We start from the raw sequence: 18593 nt of genomic DNA, 5'->3' as shown, positions 1-18593 counted from the left end.
ACACCGTAAATCAGCACCGAAGTATTTCGGGTGCTGAGCCGGAAAATTGACCTTTTTTCTTAGTCAACCGAGCAAATGTGGTCAAAATGCAACTTCCGCAACTTTTTTCAAAAACAAATGCAACTTTCCACGGATTTAACTGCAACAAAAACTTGCCCTAGTGATCATTATATTCAAGTTGTTATAGATCTGTTCCAAAATTCGAAGGTAAATCAAGCGCCGATTTAATTTGACTTTGGGAATGACATGATCAACATCCTAGTTATCAGGAATAAGCATGAAACTCGGATTAGGTTGTACTGCTCCGATGATCTGATATCATATCAATCTTTTTATAATTCTAAAATATTCTACCTATAATTGTGACATTACGTCAAATGTCCGCTAGGTGCAAAATTTTAACGCGGCATCTTTTAGGATGTCCTGATGCATTTGTACTCTCGCATGGTGTCTATACTACTAAATATACAACTTCTATGCCAACTAAAGCAACAATTTCATTCAAATATTTTAAAATGTGATCTTTTTCGAGCCAGGCGTGAATTCACATTACTGAATCACATTTTCAAGGGGCGTGTGGAATGTCAGTCAGCAAGATCCCGTCAAATAAGGCCTACTTGGAAATATATTGAATCCCCACATTATTGGTGCTGCGGCCCGCGGCGCAATCAAAAAGTTGGAAATTGGCCCGCGAGAACATTCGAGTTTGAGACCTCTGGTCTAAAGGATTCTCAAGATACCTTCGGTTATCAAAAAACACGTGTTACCTACAACGCTGAAACCTGAGTATGCCACAGCGACTGTTGCGATTTAACGCTGATGAAAACGACTTCAAGCGGAAGTAGTAAACGGGCTGGTATATGTAATATCCCCGCAAATATAAGCTATAGATATCTACCGACTCAAATCCATCACACGTTGTAAAGATTACAAGTTCAAAGTATCCTGTGGGGTAGGGATGACCAATCTATTCGTCCAAAAGGCCACATAAGCTTTGCGAACCATTGCGCTGGCCACTTGGATGTTAATGGCATTTTTTAGTCGTCCAATAGGAATGAACCGGATAAGGTCACGATCAAAACAAAAGTTATCCCACTAAGCTTCAATATCAATAACACCTATATCATGAACACTCGTATAGCCTCACGAGGCGCGAAAATTGTTCAAGGTTAATGAATTCGCTCAATATGTATTGCGTGGCCCCTCTGGTTACCGCTTTCAACATGGGGCACCAATACTAAAAGAGATAAATCGAGTGACAATAAATCGCGCGAAGTCAAATTAATCCCTCAGGGAATACTCTACTTTATGTTCATGTACGAAGTTCTACGACAACTATGGCTCTCCACTGACTACGCCAATGCGTTAAAACGAGAGGTGGTCATTAACGAAGTATTTCTACTTTTGGGAAGTACGCAAGTATTGTTCCTCTACTTCTGGTAATTACTCAAGTAGATCTGATTTTTTCTACTTCTTCTTCGTAATATTCTGTGATCAACTTAATTTTTGCTATTTTCAGTTTGTCAAGTAGTAGTTTATTCACCCAATACGAAAAATAGCCTGAGGAATTTCAGGGCTGTTTTCACGGAGTACTAACATTTAATATTCATAAAAGTCAAGTAAAGCCTAAAAATTTTGTTGCGCTTTGCGCACAGTAGTTATAAAGTGACAAATGTGTTCCCACAAAAGTATCAGTGGATATAACTTATAATTGCTTGGTTCCGCAAACACCGCATTGTCGCCCATATAAAATATTTCATCTCAGTATATATGGCCCACTATAACGTTTGAAACTACCGTTTTGCGATCTAGCAATTAAATATCATATCATAACCTAGCAGCCCATTTCGTGACTTGCTAATCTGGAAAATGCAGCCTTTTTGAACGTTACACCTGTTTTAGCAGATCACCTTTGAAGCTTTATGGACAAAATACATGAAATATATTTTCCGCTTCTTAGATCTGGTACTTGTATTTCACTTTCAATTGCAAGTATCATACTTTGAGTTCTAATTACTTTCAGTTCTTTTGTTTGCAGAACATACATGTTGAAGCATAAAAGCAAGTGTAGTAATGCCTCCATTTTCCGAAAATAAAACTACACTAAATATAACTTTTGCGATCCACAATATTTGTTATTACCGTATACTAATCGCGCAAAGTGAAGAAACCGTATCCGATACAACGTCTACGTATTGCTCTTCGCCTAAACTTGGGGCCTTATAATATGGGGTAGGGCGCCATGCCATGATATTCTCTAAAACGTGGTCTTCTAGTAAGCAAAGGGTTAGCATCACATTTTCATATCAATGCTATAGTTTGCATCCAATGATGCGACAGGATTCTTATTCTCTCCAAAATTGATACCTTCTGGGATGCATCAATACGAATCAAACTCTCTGCACCTTCCGCATAGCTCAATTCGCAGCTTTTGACAGTCTATGCGAACGAATTAAAACTGTTTTCAAAACTACTTACTTCCTTGAGTAGATGTAAAATCAGTCAATTCTACTTCTACTTCAAGTAGTTTTGGTTGGCTTGAAGTACTTCTACTCGTACTTGAGTAGATTTTTTCGTCGCTACTTCTACTTTTACTTGAGTAACTTTCATGACTACTTCGACCACCTCTGGTTAGAACCGATAGCTTAGATGTGAATATCGGTAATTTTGTGGTCTGGCTAGTAAAAATTTTGGTTGGCTTTGCAAGTTCATATAAGTTACTTGGGTATTTATTATGATTCATCTAATTTCGAGAATTACCTCGCGGGCCGCTCAAAACATACTCGCTGGTCACATTTGGCCCGGGGGTCACGGGTTGGCCGACCCGGATGTGGAGTCACTTCTGTATAGGCTATTTCACCGAATAAATAAAGCTGTTGCGCATATACCTGCCCTGACACCTGCATCATTTAATATTACAAACGCGTGTTGTAGAGGAGAGGATCAATATATATCACACTTCTTAAATGATGTCATCATGTTGGAAATAGCAGCAGCAGTAAATGGCGTCGAGGAGATGTGTTTCCCAATACCCGTAACCAACAGATTTGCGGTTGCTTGATTGCTTGTACAGAAAATATTTCGATACGATGCCAGTAACCAAAGTCAGAAACCACCGCTTAACAGGAATTTGTCAAAACATATCCTCGTTAATATCTGCTTAACTTGAAGGTCGAAGGCGTTTCGCGTTTTCCGCATCCCCTCCCCGCCCATTAGGAACGATAGCGATTTGTAAACCACCACGCCAAGGAAAATAGGGATGTTCGAGAACAACCCATCCACGATCCGTCCAACGGAGCTTTCGAAAACTCCCTATGTCATCAGCATTCTTTCCTACTATATAAATCTCTCCATTCAGAGCAAAGGCGTCATACGACGATACATCACGTGCAGTGGTTATGGGATCCGACCAGTTTCCGCTTACACTTGAATTGTTCCAGATCACGCTACGTTCTGCATCTCCCCCCACGGCATACACCCTGTCATTCACATGTACCAATGTAAACGATCTCCGGCCAAACGTCAGCGTCCTCCCCACGACTTCCCAGTTACTGCTCAGAGTATCGAAAGTCTCTATTTGGCGGACATAGGCATCGCCGCGTTTGTTCGAAACTCCACCCGCGACAATTATTTGATTTCCAACCGCACAGGCTGCAAAATCGTATCTGGGAAATCTCATAGGCGAACTATAGATCCATTCACCCACGGCGTATTCCTCGACAGCTATTTTACCTGACAAATAAATGTAAATTATCAGGAGATTGCAACTTAGAGGAGGCGACGGGACGCTAGCGGGGAGTGATTGATTCATTACCTGTGACACGGGTCCAAAATGACACCATAAAATTCTTTACTAAATCTCTTGTCAACGTAATGAGTGGGACTAATCCTAATCCAGGGATGTTCAACCTTTTTGTTTTTCACGACCACATCTCGATTACATTGATAGCGTACGGCCTCATTACAGCGGGCAGCCGTAATGGCCAATTCGACCGCAAAATATCCATGTTATATTATAGCTACTGGGGGACTTCGCACCGCTGACAGCGCTTTTGGTGTTTGTGGTCATCACTGTTTTCATGTGAAATACCTTGCGCATTAAATATTCTAATTGTAGAAGCAGAACGTCCCCGCAACTGTACTATACGCATCGAAATCGCAAGTAATAAAGTTATGAAACCTATTAAAAACCACCGTCTTTTTAAGATTACGAAATCTTTCTAGTATCGCATGATCATGACGCCAATTTCGCACGGATTTTAATGGGATATGTTCACTGTTATGTAGGATTTGCTCATTCTGAATTGGGCCGCATTGCTGTCGACCGCGTCCATAGATTACTGTGTCAACGTCTTTGATTAGTCAGAATATGTAATGCAATGACGATACTCGTATTGACGTATATTAATTGCATAAATTTCTACTCAAAAGTACGATTTTCAAGTAATGTCACATACAGTTGAAGTAGAAGGATAAATGCAATATGAATATTGAACACTCCGTAGTTTGACGAACTAGATTTGGGACGAGCCGTCCAAGATTTATTTTGTTTGATCGTAAGATGGCACAACTTTCAACTTTTCAAGATGCATGGTTTCAAATAAGTAAAATTGTCCAAAGCCTCCACAAATCAGTGCTGGAATCACCCGAGTCATGACATGACTCGAGTCAGACTTGAGTCACCTTTTCCGTATGACTTGACTTGACTCGACTCACTTTGCTAAAATGACTTGACTTGACTTGGCGTACCAGAAATGTTGATCGACTCCAATAACTCGTGACTTGGAGCAAAATCCATGAGTCAATTCTAAGACATGAGGTAATCGGTGACGATGAAAATCATTGTATCTTCCATATGGTAGTATTATTCGCGAGACGCTGGTGTAACCCGTGAGACCGACCAATTATTCAATGATCGTGCGTTTTACTGAGCCCCCGTTGTTTTCTCTCATACAAATTGACCTCAAACGAAGTGAACTAAGCTTACAGCTTACGCTGTCGTAAACTGGTAGCAATATATTAGCAAAAGGTCAATTTTTGTTCTCTGTTCTTACCTTAACCAAACCTTTCATTGAAATTGAATTCGAATATAGTTTATGTTGTCCTCGGCCATTGGCGCAAGAATTGTATCATATCAATTTTTAAATGGGTATTCTCCATTTTGGCTTGTAACTATAAACTGACGCTATGCAATTACTTACGTAGTTTGACAGTTCTATGTATGCGGTACAGGGCCTTCTTGCGTGTACATTTAACGGTAAAGTCGTTCGTAGGTTCAGAATCAATGACCACTCAGTCTGTATTTCAGACGGCTAGCAAAATGAAATGACATAACCATGCCTCATACTTCGAAAGGCAACTTGACTTGAATTGTGACGACTCGACTCGACTCGACTTGACTCGTGTCACCTCCAAAAATCGAGTGACTTGACTTGAGTCGAGTCAAAATGTGCAATGACTCGAAATTACTCGTGACTCAAAGGTAGTGACTTGATCCCAACACTGCCACAAATATGTACAATTTCGAAACTAAGAACGGGTACTGTACTACAGAGTCTGCCCGGGTAGATCTTTTTCGCAAAAGGGATGCAGATCTAAATAAAACTCGATTAATCACATTAAGTAAAAAAGCAGTAGTGCAGGGGTTCTGAACCTAAGGGGCATGAAAGCATCTGAAGGGGATCGCGAAGCTGCGGTCAACTGAAAAAAAAATTCGCGCTTCGCGCGATTTACCTATAATTCATAGCTGTTGCTCTGTGTATAATCCAATTTTATTTTTGAGAATTATCTAATCAACAGTCTTAACCTTCCATGCCATCAAACTATCCGTTGGGATTGCTAGCATTCTGGTAGCATTTTGTGATATCACCCAGAGGTGGTCAGTAACGAAGTACTTCTACTCTTTAGAAGTACTCACGTAGTTTTCCTCGACTTCTGGTACTTACACAAGTAGATCTGATTTTCGCTAGTTTTACTTTTACTTCGTAATATTTTGGTATCTTCTGACTTAATTTCGCTACTTTCAGTTTGTCAAGTATAAGTAGTTTAATCCTCCAATCAGGGAGATAGCTTGAGGAATTTCGGAGCTGTTTTCCAGGACTACCAATATTTAATTTTCATAAAAGTTGAGTGAAGCCCAGAATTTTCGTCGTGCTTCGCACTCAGTGGATACGGAGTATCCAGTATGATTTCACGAAAGTATCGGTGAATATAATTTTGGTAGCGGGTTGTCGTGGTTTCGTTCACACCGCATTGTCGTCTTTCTCCCATAATAAATATGTCATCACATTATATTTGGCTCATCATAACGTTTGAAATAGATGTTTCGCAATCTAGCATTTACTTATCATATCGTAATCTAGCAGTCCATGGCGTGTCCTAATCTGGAAAGTGGACTCTTGACTATTTTTAGTTTTCGAGCTAATTTAGCATACCACCTTTGAAGCTTTCTAAAGACATGAAATAGATTTTCCGCTTTTAGAAGTAGCATTCATATTTCACTTTCAATTCCCAGTATCATATACTTTGAGTTCGAATTGATACCAGTTCTTTTGTCTGGATACCATACATGTAAGTATAAAAGCTAGTGTAGTAATGCCTTCAATTTCCGGAAATAAAGCTATACAATATGGCATTTTTACGATCCACCTTATTTAATTAGTCACGTTTACTAATTGCGCAAAGTGTTTACACCGTATCTGATACAACTTCTCCGTATTGCTCTTCGACTAAACTACGGGCCTTATAATATGGGGATGTGCGCCATACCATGAGATTTTCTAAAAATTGCGGTTCGATTAAACAGGTTTAGTATCGCATTTCCATATCAATACTATCATTTTCATCCCATGATGCGGACGAATACTTATGCTGTCGAAAATTGACTACCTCCTGCCTGGCATGCATCAATATGAATCAAGCTCGACACCTTTCGCACAGCTCAATTTGCACCTTTTGACAATCCATGCGAACGAATTACTGTCGTTTTTACAACTACTCACTTACTGCAGTAGATTTAAAATCAGTCAATTCTACTCCTTCAAGTAGTTTTAGGTTGCTTATGGCAGAAGTACTTCTGCTCGTACTTGAGTCGATTTTTTCGTCGGTACTTCTACTTCCACTTGAGTAGCCTTTTTGACTACTTTGACCAGCTCTGTTATCACCGGTGGCGCGAAATTTTTCACTATTATCAAGGGAGCCGTGTCTAAAATGGTTATAGAACTACTGCATTAGTGCTTCGAAATCTGTTCAAATTTAAGTGGAAATAGTGTTTTCATATACCGAGTTTAATTATGTAAGTATACAAGATCCTACCCGAGTAAACCGAAAAGTAGAAGAAATGTGTCTGTAGCTACCTCGACTGCGTTTGCTCTTTCTTCCACCAATTGCGTACAACTTGCCACTGACAAAAGCAGCGCAGAAATCCCCTCTTGCGTGAAGCATGCGATTTTTTATGTCCCATTCATTCGTCTCTGTGTTATACATATGGACGTCGCTCACGGCCCTCCCCTCACCATCTTCCTCGTAACCACCTAAAACCCAGATTTGAAGTTCCCGAGTTGCGACGGCGAATCCCGTTCTGAAAACACGAAGTGCGTTTGATGTTGCTGATACTGACGTATATCCGCATAGACCAGTGACGTTCAGTGAGACTCATGCTGGGCGAGGCACTTAACTTTTATATTCAGATTTGTAAATATATGCAACCACCATGGTAGCGGATTCAGTTGGAGACTTGTTAATTATCACATCAGCACTCTTCACACGCACGCTATAGGCAAGGAGTCGCTATTTATATCCACAATTGAAGGTATAGCATGAATACAAAATATGTAACATGTGTATATATCAGTAAGGAAATGTACTTGCTATGCCGTTGGTTCGCAGCCGGTTGGTAATTCAGGGGTCTACGGTGGGGGTCTGGGGTATCAACTTTCACCATTATTAAGTTCTCACTAAACAAACTCTGGTTATAATTTATTATAAAGAGGTTCGGGACGTGTTTCAGGTTGTGGGGAATGAAGACCATCAGAAGTGGGGAATGGGGATTGCGAAGTCCCAGCGCAGTGCATAAAAATGCCAAATTTCTCTGTCTCACTTGCCTCCTCTGTCCGCACGTCACTACCACAGACAAGTGGTTCTCAAACTGTGGTGCACGACGCTTTCGGCGGATTTTAATTATAATTGATAACCGGACCGCTTATGGATCGATGTAGTCAGCGATTTGCTCTCTTCGCAGTAGCTAGAGCAGAAGAACACAAGTAAAACAGTATATGCACATTGAGTAACCACTAGAAATATTCGATATGTCTATTTATACTATCTCGAGAAAATCAAGTTTTTTTCAGTCATATCTTGGCCAAGGCTATGTTCGTCACATTGCGTCTAGCGGGCCTTACTTCTGACACCATTGTCTTAAATCTTTCATACCCGGAAACCGTATCTGCAGTCACCTTCGTAATCCCATGGTAGAGTTGACTAGTGGTGTCCATTCATCCTGGACGAAATCATAGCGCTGAAAGTCATTCGTGGCTTCATAGCTTATCGGCAGCGAGTATCCGATGGCTCCAAGCATGTATAAGTCATAAGACAGATCGCATTTGCATTCTGTATATAATGGATGGTATCCATAAGAGACAAATCGGAAAAGTTTTCCTCGCATCGCTCATACAGTGATGCGCAATTTCGAGTAGACGACCAGGTTAATTTAATATCGATTCGATATCTTGTAATTGGACTGAAAATTGGAGGGCCTAACCCATTATATATAGAATCGAGTACTAGCAAATGGATAAACATATCGAATAACAGTTACATTTCAGCAAAAGTGACATAATATGAGCGTCGGAGATCTAATAAAACAGGGGGATTCCGCATGTGGCCTTCGTTACAACTCTAACGGGTCGGGCAAAATCGCAGTCCTTGGGGGATTCGATTCTGCATCGAGTATTGCGTTCTGAGTCGATTGCCATTTAAAATGTAGTAAGATAATGAAATATATGGAAAGGTCAAATAGGCACCTCAGTTGAACAAGCCCGTGCTACATCATATTAAAGATCTTTATATTGTTATTCGACCAGATTTATTATATTAGACATTGTGATAATTGTGACATAAGTTGATCACGACCTCATAGAAATGTCAACTCCAGTTACGTGTGTCGCTTGTACTATTTATTTCGTATGTTGTGATTAGGGTTGCATTTAAAATAGTTGTTTAAAACACTCCGTTTAAAACATGTTTTAAACAGTGATTCAAATAAGGGCCTTTATTAAATATTGTTTTTTTTTCAAGTTGTAAAATCATGCCATGATTGTGTAAACACTCTCCAAAAAACATCTTGTATGAGCCTACGGACCATTACCACCCGATATAGCCGACGAATGCGATATGGGATGGTTGGAACCCTCAAAATAGTCGTTTCGACAGCTGTAGTAGGTTATTTGGTCACATGAGCTATATTTATCCTATATTTTCAATTGTCAATGTTGATCCACTCTGACGTCACAATTGAATATTAAAGAAATAAAAACATTTTTAGGACAAGGGCCTTGTTTTAAACATGTTTGTTTTAAATTGATTATTGTTTTGAATGCAACCCGAGTTGTTCTACGACCAAGACGGATTTCAAGGATTCCGCGATGGCAAAATAGTATTGAAATGTAATTTACGCCACTAGTTTACCTTTTTGAGGAAAGGAACGTGTATCGCTTTAGTAATAGAATATATTAATATCTCGGTACTCTACTTGATTTCAATATATATTCGAATCGAATTCTGCACAGCCCTATAGTAACGACACGCTAAAACAGTCCGGAATTTCATACCAAGGGGGCAATTGGATCTTCACCACTCTTTTGAGTTTGAGAACCCTTTCGATAATGGATATTTTGTCCATTCATTATCGTCAGTAACAAGTGAAATTTCATGGGATGAAACACAAAATTGCTTGATCCTCAAGAAAGAGACTTACAAGACACACAGACATGATCGCCTTACTTGATTTGGCCGAATTGGCGGGATTCTCCACGTCATCACGCTTACGTTTCATCGAGCAGAAACCCATGCCGCGAGAGGATGAAGGTGTATTGGACTGTAGTAATACACTCGCCATAATTCAGAACTGAAAGTTAATTGTGAACGCCCCGATAAATCTGGAAGCAAACGCAAAGGTACCGTTGCAGAGCAGTTCCATCTGAACTATTTTGACTGCGTACTCGTTCGAGTTATTTACATGTATGGAGTGTTTCTTAAAGCAGTGCTCTTCAACTTTTTTTCGTCCTAGTACGCCCTTCCAACGTTTACTCGAAGCTCGTACACCCCTGACTACATAACGCACCGATTCCATAGTAATCCGCATGTCGGCTATATATAACATACGGTCGAATTCCAGCGGAGGATCGAGATGGCCCATCTGGCCAGCAAATACTCATATATAAATGAATGCTGGGAACTTTGCACCGTGAAGAGCCTTTTTCATGTTTTGTGCCTGATTTCCAAGACATACCTTGTCGAAGAAGAACATCCCTGCAGGCTTACTATATATGCACCAAAATTGCGAGTATAAATGTCGGGAAAAGTTATTGGGATTCGGATTTGTTAACCTCTTGAATGAATTTCGTTGATGATGTTGGTAGAGTTTCACAGATTCATGTCATGATTTTATTCAATCTCAGCCCACGTGAACGGATTAACCGGTAGAGATGATGAAGGGGGGGGAGGGTGTTTTCGAAACATTTCGGCACAAACTAAATGATTCAGTATTAATGATTTATTAATCACTTTGTTGCATTAATTATTTCTTGACCGCCCATTGTAGGTATAGTTGAAGTATATTGGAATTTTCCAAACCTACCAGAAATACCTTCATTCGTGAGACGCACGCGATTCCAATTTGGTATCTTTATCGGGCGCATCATTTTCCATTGCGTTTCGCATTTATTCGGAACGACTCACATTGCTAGGAGACTATTACATAACCAACGAAAAATTGGAATTTCCCTGAATCGCGCTTAACTCGAAGAAAAATTCTACATCGAATGAAAATCTCTCAAAGATCTGGGAGCCAATTAGTAAATTAAAATTGCATATTGAAGGTCGCCAACACACGCTAATTGAGTTGTGTAGACGGTTGCATTGTTTTACGGATGCATGCGGTCGGACGTCCGCAGATTGGTCACCCTTGGCCTAATCGAAATAAGGATGAGTAAGGCTGCAATGTATATGAAATGCTAAATACTAATCAGGATCAAAGTTGCCGGAGCAACATCTAACAAGACGCCCGAGACCCCTTGGCTACGTTTCTGCAATTATGTACACTACGCTATTTATAAGCTTGACGCAGGAAGTATCAATTCAAAATTTCCGAGCTATCGCGGCGGTTTCCTCGAGAATCGTAACAGACATTGATATCACAAGCTCAACAAATGTTAACTCCATCCTATTCAACTCAAACTCAAATGTGCTCGCGGACCAATTTCCAAGTTTCAAGCCACGGGCCGTAGAATCAATATATGGGTATTCAACTTTTTTACAAGTAAGCTGTGTATGACGGGACTCGGCCGAATGACGTTCCACACACCACGTGAAAATGTGATTTAATATTACAGCCCTTAACGAAAATTTATCACATTCCTAAATATTCGAATAAAATTGTTGTTTTGCCTGGTTTGAGATATAGACGCCATGTGAGAGGACTAGTGCATCATGTTACCAAAATCTATATCTTCTTTTGGCCTATAGTCTGTTCTGTCACGGGTGGTCGGACAGATCGTTGAATCAGATAGCACTCTTCAAAGCCGGATATGACTTCGTAAAGTCTAGCTATATACGTCACTCGCATAGCTTTGTGTGACAGAGTGTATCGTGAAGTGTTTCAATTTGTTAAGATGTCACCAGCAATATCAGCCGACATTAAATGATACAGTGACCAGATATACGTATATCACTAAATGATGTGAAACTGATAGTTCACGACATTTTCAAAAACTTTCATAAAAATTTCATTTTTAAAAAGACTTGATTCCTGGCATATTCAAAATTTTAGTTTTAGCAGTTTTGGGATCTGGCTCCGGAAATAGCAAAAATAATAAACTTGCCCGGGAGTGGGTATTTCAGATAATGCTTGTTACAAAAACTGAGGTTGAGTATAATTACTCCTCGTACGGTGATGACAATTTTATGGTTTTAAATCAATAATACAATAATACTTGACAATACCGTACGAAAGTCAATATATGCGGTATAAAAAACTTCTAGAGTAGCCTATTCTTAATCCATGGCACTCGAGCAAGTGCCAAATAGTAAGAACATACTTTGGTGTTACTACTTCCTCCCAGTGGTTAGTTAACTATAGTTTGAAGAGCATATTGGTCAGATCCCATGTGGGATGGGCGTGATGACAGACTCATGTTACGACCCTGCCGATCAAATCGAACGAAGCGCCGGGTCGAGTGTTTCGTCTGTCATATCTCCGTCATGATATGATTTCGGATGCTACAATAACGCGAAGCGCGACCACTATCACCATGCCGTTTTAGGCGATGTATACAGTACACTTTTCATCCGAACTAGGTCAACAAAGTCATCATCAAACAAATAACTCACTCCCTGGCTTCGTTTTTCCAGCAGACACCTACATCTACAATACCTGCCGTTGGTAAACCTCAGGTTTATACTGTACACTCATCAGGCCTATATGTTCTAATTTCAATCCGACCAACAAGACAACAAATCCCCTTCCATATAGTCTACTAATCTCGCATCGCATCTAGGCATATAATACCTTTTCAAAGAAAACCGAACTACGCTGCATCGATGGGTAGAAAGATGGGCGTAATATGTCTTTCACGGTTTACACTTTATACTCAGACTGGATACTTGATGGGATAATGATAATATCGGTAACATTACCCGGCAAATTCATAGGATGTGCTTTGCTTTTACAACAAACTTGAAATACTTTCTTTTTAAAGTTAACCGAACTAAGCTATATCAATGTGCCTGCCGGTGACCTAAAGAAGAATGAAAATTCTCAGCCCTTTGGTGAATAGCCTGATTTGTATCTTGCCGTAGTCGCTTATATGTATTGGAATACCGCGCGGATTGGCAAAATCACAAATTGGTAAAGTGATTCTTACGTGAACAATTTTACTAACATCAGAAGAACGACTCCAACATTACTCAGCGAATAATTCCCCTAAACTTGTGCATCGAGTGCAGGAATGTATGGAGATTGGAGAGCTATCACATAACGAGATGTATAGTATGTTGTAGTAATATTATGTATTTTCGGTTTATTTCAATGCGTAGCACTCACCAATCTGCGTCTATCAATGTTAAAGCTACGGATATAGAATCTATAAAAGTCTATGTGCATGTGAATGCTTTTGAATCAGCTGGATGATTGGATCCAGATGTTGGCTAGCTGCCTTTAAATTTTCGTTATAAGTACTCGAGTGTTTTCATGCGGCCCGCCGCACCATACATACTCGAAAATTTGAAATGCGTCTCCGGCATCCAAAAAGGTTGTTACCTACTTCTATACGGGCCTATGCTGCAAGACATCAGTCAATTATGTATAGCCTCAGTCATGCAAGTCGGGGGATATTTCGAATTGAGGCTATTGAAAGAGGTTAAAAGAACGAATCAAATACGGAATCACAAAACTACGTCATTAACATGTCACCGATGTAATCAGGGCGAAAGTAGCCTTAGCGCCCGTATTTCCCAATGACATAAGACATAAGGGGGCATTAGCTTCAATCTGAATCTTCGTGGTTATACTTCCATGTCCATATGGTTATTGTAACGAATATTTTGAGCTACACCTCAATCCAATCTAGAAAGCAATTGCTATACTGCTTTAGTAGGGTTACCATTACGTCTTTCGTTAGGAGGAGTTGTCCCCCTTTTTGAATAAATGTCCTCTTTTTTGACAATATGTCCTCCTTTTTATAATAAAATGGCCCAAGAGACCACGAAAGACAGTAAATTTCGGCCTAAAAGATAGGCGACGGGTTAGCCAGAAATACAGTCCGAAAATGGAATTTTTTTGTCAACGCAGCAAAAATTCCAGAAAATATAACAAAATTACCTGTTTTCAATTTCGGTAAACTAACTTTTATTATTTTACAAAAGTGTCTTCCTTTCCCGATCCCATAGTATAGTAAATCTAGCTTCCGGATTCTATCGATGGTACAACCAATGACAAGTACGCCATTCACATCGCAACATTTCTTCATATTCTGCTATTTGTGTGTAACACAACGAGATTATAGTCACCCAGAAGTTGCAATGATAGCCGTTTAAGGAAAATGTAAACGGTCATATTTAGTGGTGTGGTGTAACCACATTTGATCCGTAATGAGTACTATGTAGAGGTCACTTGGTCATTACTTTCCTAGTCCGCGATTTCAGTTTTCACTATTTGTCTCGCAAACTGGCAATATGCATAAACGGCTGTGAACAATCATTAGTGGCGTCGACGCGCGCACGCACAACCACCATTCATGTTCAGAATACCTGTACTCTCATTGCGATGCTGTGCTGAAGGAATGGAATTAGTAGCCCTTATATTAGACACAGATCACTTTATTCGTTCGGACACATTAAGTTGTGCTTTTAGTTCGACCTGTATTAACGTGAGGTCAGGATATATATTATTTGCATAGTGTTTTTACCTGCATGGAGATCCATTTTCCCTTCTTGCTCTACCGGCTGTGTTAGTGTCGTAGCTAAGTAACGAGGAATTTAAAATAATTAGGCATCCCCTGTTTTAGTCATGAGTCGGAACGATCCACTTCTTGGAATAAATAAATAAAGCTGGACTATAACGAGTAGGCTAAAAAACTGATTTGATTTGGAGTACAATATATAGTTTCGAGTCGGGCCGAGTATGACGGAGAATCGCTGAATCAGTAATTTTAGAACCGAAGGTTTGTCAACCACTTCACAACAGTAAGAAATGCAAAGTAGCCTACTTGAGGTGAGGTAAGGTGGCCTACTTGACGGAAAAGAATTCTTCGCAAACGTTTTCAGCTTAAACGCACTTTTCTTCGCTAGAAAAAGTTTTGGTCAACGAATTTGCAAGCCTCTGTGTTTTCAATTGTATTGAGAAGCACTAACCGCTCAGATATAAAGTTAGCAACGAAATTCCAAAATATAACCACGATCAGACTGAGGAGTGACAGGAAGAGTGCAAAACTGTAAGGAGTAAAGACGTCGAGGCTTGTTGTGGCGTTGGAAACGAAATTGCGATGTTAAAACCTAGAAGTGGTGCATAGGCCTATACCTTTTGCTCACTTATTGTCAACATCCAAAGTCATGAGTCGTGTCGAGTTGCATGCCTACCCCCTCCCCCCGCCCCAGAGAGTCTTGCAATGCAGTTACTGGTAACTCAGTGGTGTGTACCGGAACCGCCGCATCCAATATATGCGTGCTACGAGGTTCACAGTTCGCCCCAAAATGTAACCGTTTATTCCTTATTTTAGTACAGTCATTAAATGAGTGTTTTCTTGCATTGCCAACCCCACTATTCCGTACCGTTCTTTCAATACATACAAATGGTTACAGCGGTATACACATCAGCCACTTGCGATATGAAGACGGCCTACAATTATGTTATAGCCTAATACTAAATGTTTTCTCTGAGTGGGAGGTAACACGTCTTCGCTCAAGTCACCGCATTAAAGCTGTTTAATTTCAGGTTGATGCAACTTGATATTAAAAAATGGCCATATGACGACTTTGTGAAACCCACTTTCGCTAAATATTGAAATGAATCGTCAACTAACATAGTTTCGCACTAATTAATTCTAGAGCAGTGGTTCCCAACCTTTTTCGACCCATCGCCCCCTTTTCGAGGTCAACACCGATCATCGCCCCCCAAATTTTGTGTACCGAAAATTGGGCATACAAATTGCAATCACCGGCGGGTTGACTGAAAAAAAAAGGTCAAATTTTCGGCTCGAAGTCTGATTTGACACACTTTTTCACTAAATTTTGCGTGGGTTGACTAAAAAAAAAAAAAGGTCAGCCATTTAGACGCGTCATCGCCCCCCTATCGCCCCCTTCGCTATTTTCGCCCCCCGTCGCCCCCTTTGTCCATTTTCGCCCCCCTGTCGCCCCCTTCGTCATTTTCGCCCCCCTAGACCGCCAAATCGCCCACGTTGGGAACCACTGTTCTAGAGCTTACGCATTTCTTTTCACTGAGTTAATTGATGTCGGCTGCGGCTCTATGTTTTCAAATGACGTCATTTAGAGCAGTGTTCATCAACCTTTTTTGTCGTGGCATACCCGTTTAACGTTTCCTCAAAGCTCGTACATCTTTTGACACAGATTTCGTAGTAAGCCTGATTCATGAGTGAACAACCCTTTTCGCAATTCATGGCCATGTTTCGATTGCATTTACAACATAGAGCCGCATCTCAGCGGATAGTCGTCATGACCCACCAAGACGACAAATACTCGTGGCAAATTGGCTAGCGGAAACTTCGCACCGAAGAGAACCCTTGTGGAGTTCTGCGCCATCATTGATTTCTGGAGATATACCTTGCGCATGGAAGTTTTAAATGATAGAAGCAGAACACCCCCGCAGACTTACTATATATGTGCCAAAATCGCGAGAATAATGTTAGTAAAATTATTCGGGAAATCGATACCCAGTCGCGCAAAGGCGCGAAACTTTTTTCAACCTCGTGACGGAATTTCATCGATAATATTGGTATTTTCACATACTACCGTAAAATATTCATCCATTCTCAGCCCATGTGATCAGATTAACTGGCGTAGCTGATGGAGGGGGTGTCTTCGGAAATTTTGGGCACAAACTTAGTGATGATGCACTTCCTGTTTTTACTGACCACTTTGCGTCATGTTATTTCTGCACCTTCATTCGGGATTGTCAGTACAGTAAAAATGTATTGGAATCGCCCAGAAGTACCAGGAAACCTTCAGTCGTGAGACGGACACGATTTTAACTTGGTATTTTATCATGGGGGGCATTATCTTCCTCTGCGGTGGGTTCAGATTGCGAGATCACTATTGTATTAAAAACGGACGAATTAAAGTCGCACTAAAATGCGATGGGCGCGAAGAAAATTTTCAAGTTGAATTTATATCTCTCAAATATTTGGTAACCACTTCCCTAATTGAAATTGAAAATTGGCGTCCATTATAATTTGATTATGTGTACACGTTCGCATAATTATTGTTCTACAGCTTCATGCGGCTGTATGTACGCAAGTTGGTCAATGTTCACGCCTGGCCTAATCGAAACAAAGACGAGCTAGGCTGCAACCCATAGGAAATGATAATAGGTCATCATAGCTCAAGGTTACCGGACCCCGATCTAACACATTGATTCTCAAATCGACCCCCGAGAGTCCAATTATGTACACTGCGCTATTATAAGCAAATCGCCTAAGTAACGGGTTCCTCGTGAATCATTATAGAGTGAAAAATATCGCAAGCTGACCACATGTTACATTCATCCCTTTCTACTGCAAAAGGAACCAATACATTAAACGATGAGAAGCATCTGCTGCTTGTGACCTCACAAGATCGATTTAATTTAAAGGTTCCGTGAAGCTGAAATTCACAAACTGTTCTGAAGTAAAAACTTGCCTATTTATTGTGATAGCTACTGATCGGTCCATTTTAGTGCTGATCTGGTAAACCCCAGTACACCCCATCCAAGTGGTACACCTTTTAAAAGTTATGGTACACCCTGGGGTGTACGATACACCCGGTTGAAGAGCCCGTATTTAGAGAAATTCTCGATCTGACAAACATATGAAAAACCCGATGTGAGTGAAAAAGCTAGGCCAGGTCTCTTCAACCTTTAACCTATGACATCCCTTTGTGATGTCATAGGCAACTGCGGAAATGGACTTAGTGGTTCCTCTTTCAGTAGAACAGGGCGGAGTTAACCCGCTACGATTGCTCAGATATTTTGAATTGCTTCCTGCGGCAAGCTTATAAATAGCGCAGTGTATATAATTGCAAGGGCAAAGCCAGAGGGTCGAGTTTGACAACCACCGTGTTAGATGGTGGTCCGGTAACCTTGAGCCGTGATATTAGTATTTAGCATTTCATATACGCTGCAGTTTTACTCGTCGTTAGATCGATTAAGCCACGGGTGTCAAACTGTGGACGTACGGGTGCGTGCAGCCGTAAAGCCATAATTATTCGGCCGTCCGCACATAATTAAATTGGCGTGTATTCGCGGCGGTCAATATGCAACTTGAATTTACGAATAGGTTTTCAAATCTTTCAGAGATTTTCAGTCAACCTAATATATTTCCTCACGCTTGGCACGATTCAGGGTGACTTGCAATGCGAATGCGAACCGAAGAGGAAAATTATGCGCCCCATAAACAATACCAAGATGGATTCGTGTGAATCTTGCGAATGAAAGTTTTCCCGTTACGTTTGGGCGATAGCAATACATTTTGACTGCACTGACAATTACAGATGGTGTGAATGTGAGGATCACGTTTGTGTTTTGCTTGTGAACCTCAGAAATTTAGAGGTTCGCGTTCATAACCTTGTTGGGTTCTGTACTGTGAACCCTTTTCATATATTACAATCTT

At 40.5% G+C, this 18593-nt stretch overlaps 1 protein-coding gene and 3 long non-coding RNA genes across 4 annotated transcripts in view; 1 reads left to right on the top strand and 3 right to left on the bottom strand.

The window, feature by feature from the left end:
* LOC145449025 (uncharacterized) overlaps nt 1-18593 on the top strand; it is a 567369-nt gene that overhangs the window by 317924 nt on the left and 230852 nt on the right. The window lies entirely within an intron of this gene.
* LOC145449026 (uncharacterized) overlaps nt 1-18593 on the bottom strand; it is a 223220-nt gene that overhangs the window by 3994 nt on the left and 200633 nt on the right. The gene's annotated exons all lie outside the window — the stretch shown is intronic.
* LOC145449022 (uncharacterized) overlaps nt 1-18593 on the bottom strand; it is a 427802-nt gene that overhangs the window by 360002 nt on the left and 49207 nt on the right. The window lies entirely within an intron of this gene.
* On the bottom strand, nt 2751-10184 carry LOC145449195 (uncharacterized). The gene is made up of 4 exons (XM_080327672.1): nt 10000-10184; nt 8454-8607; nt 7356-7579; nt 2751-3732 (listed from the first exon to the last, which is right to left on the bottom strand). The coding sequence occupies exons 1-4, from the start codon at nt 10112-10114 to the stop codon at nt 3161-3163; spliced, it is 1065 nt and encodes a 354-aa protein (XP_080183798.1). The 5' UTR covers nt 10115-10184; the 3' UTR covers nt 2751-3160.

Source organism: Botryllus schlosseri, chromosome 10 (genome assembly GCF_051294905.1).
Source record: "Botryllus schlosseri isolate E-star chromosome 10, Bs_hap1, whole genome shotgun sequence".
Taxonomy (NCBI): Eukaryota; Metazoa; Chordata; class Ascidiacea; order Stolidobranchia; family Styelidae; genus Botryllus; species Botryllus schlosseri.
Note: the sequence above shows the minus strand (reverse complement) of the source record. Positions and strands in the feature narration are given on the sequence as shown.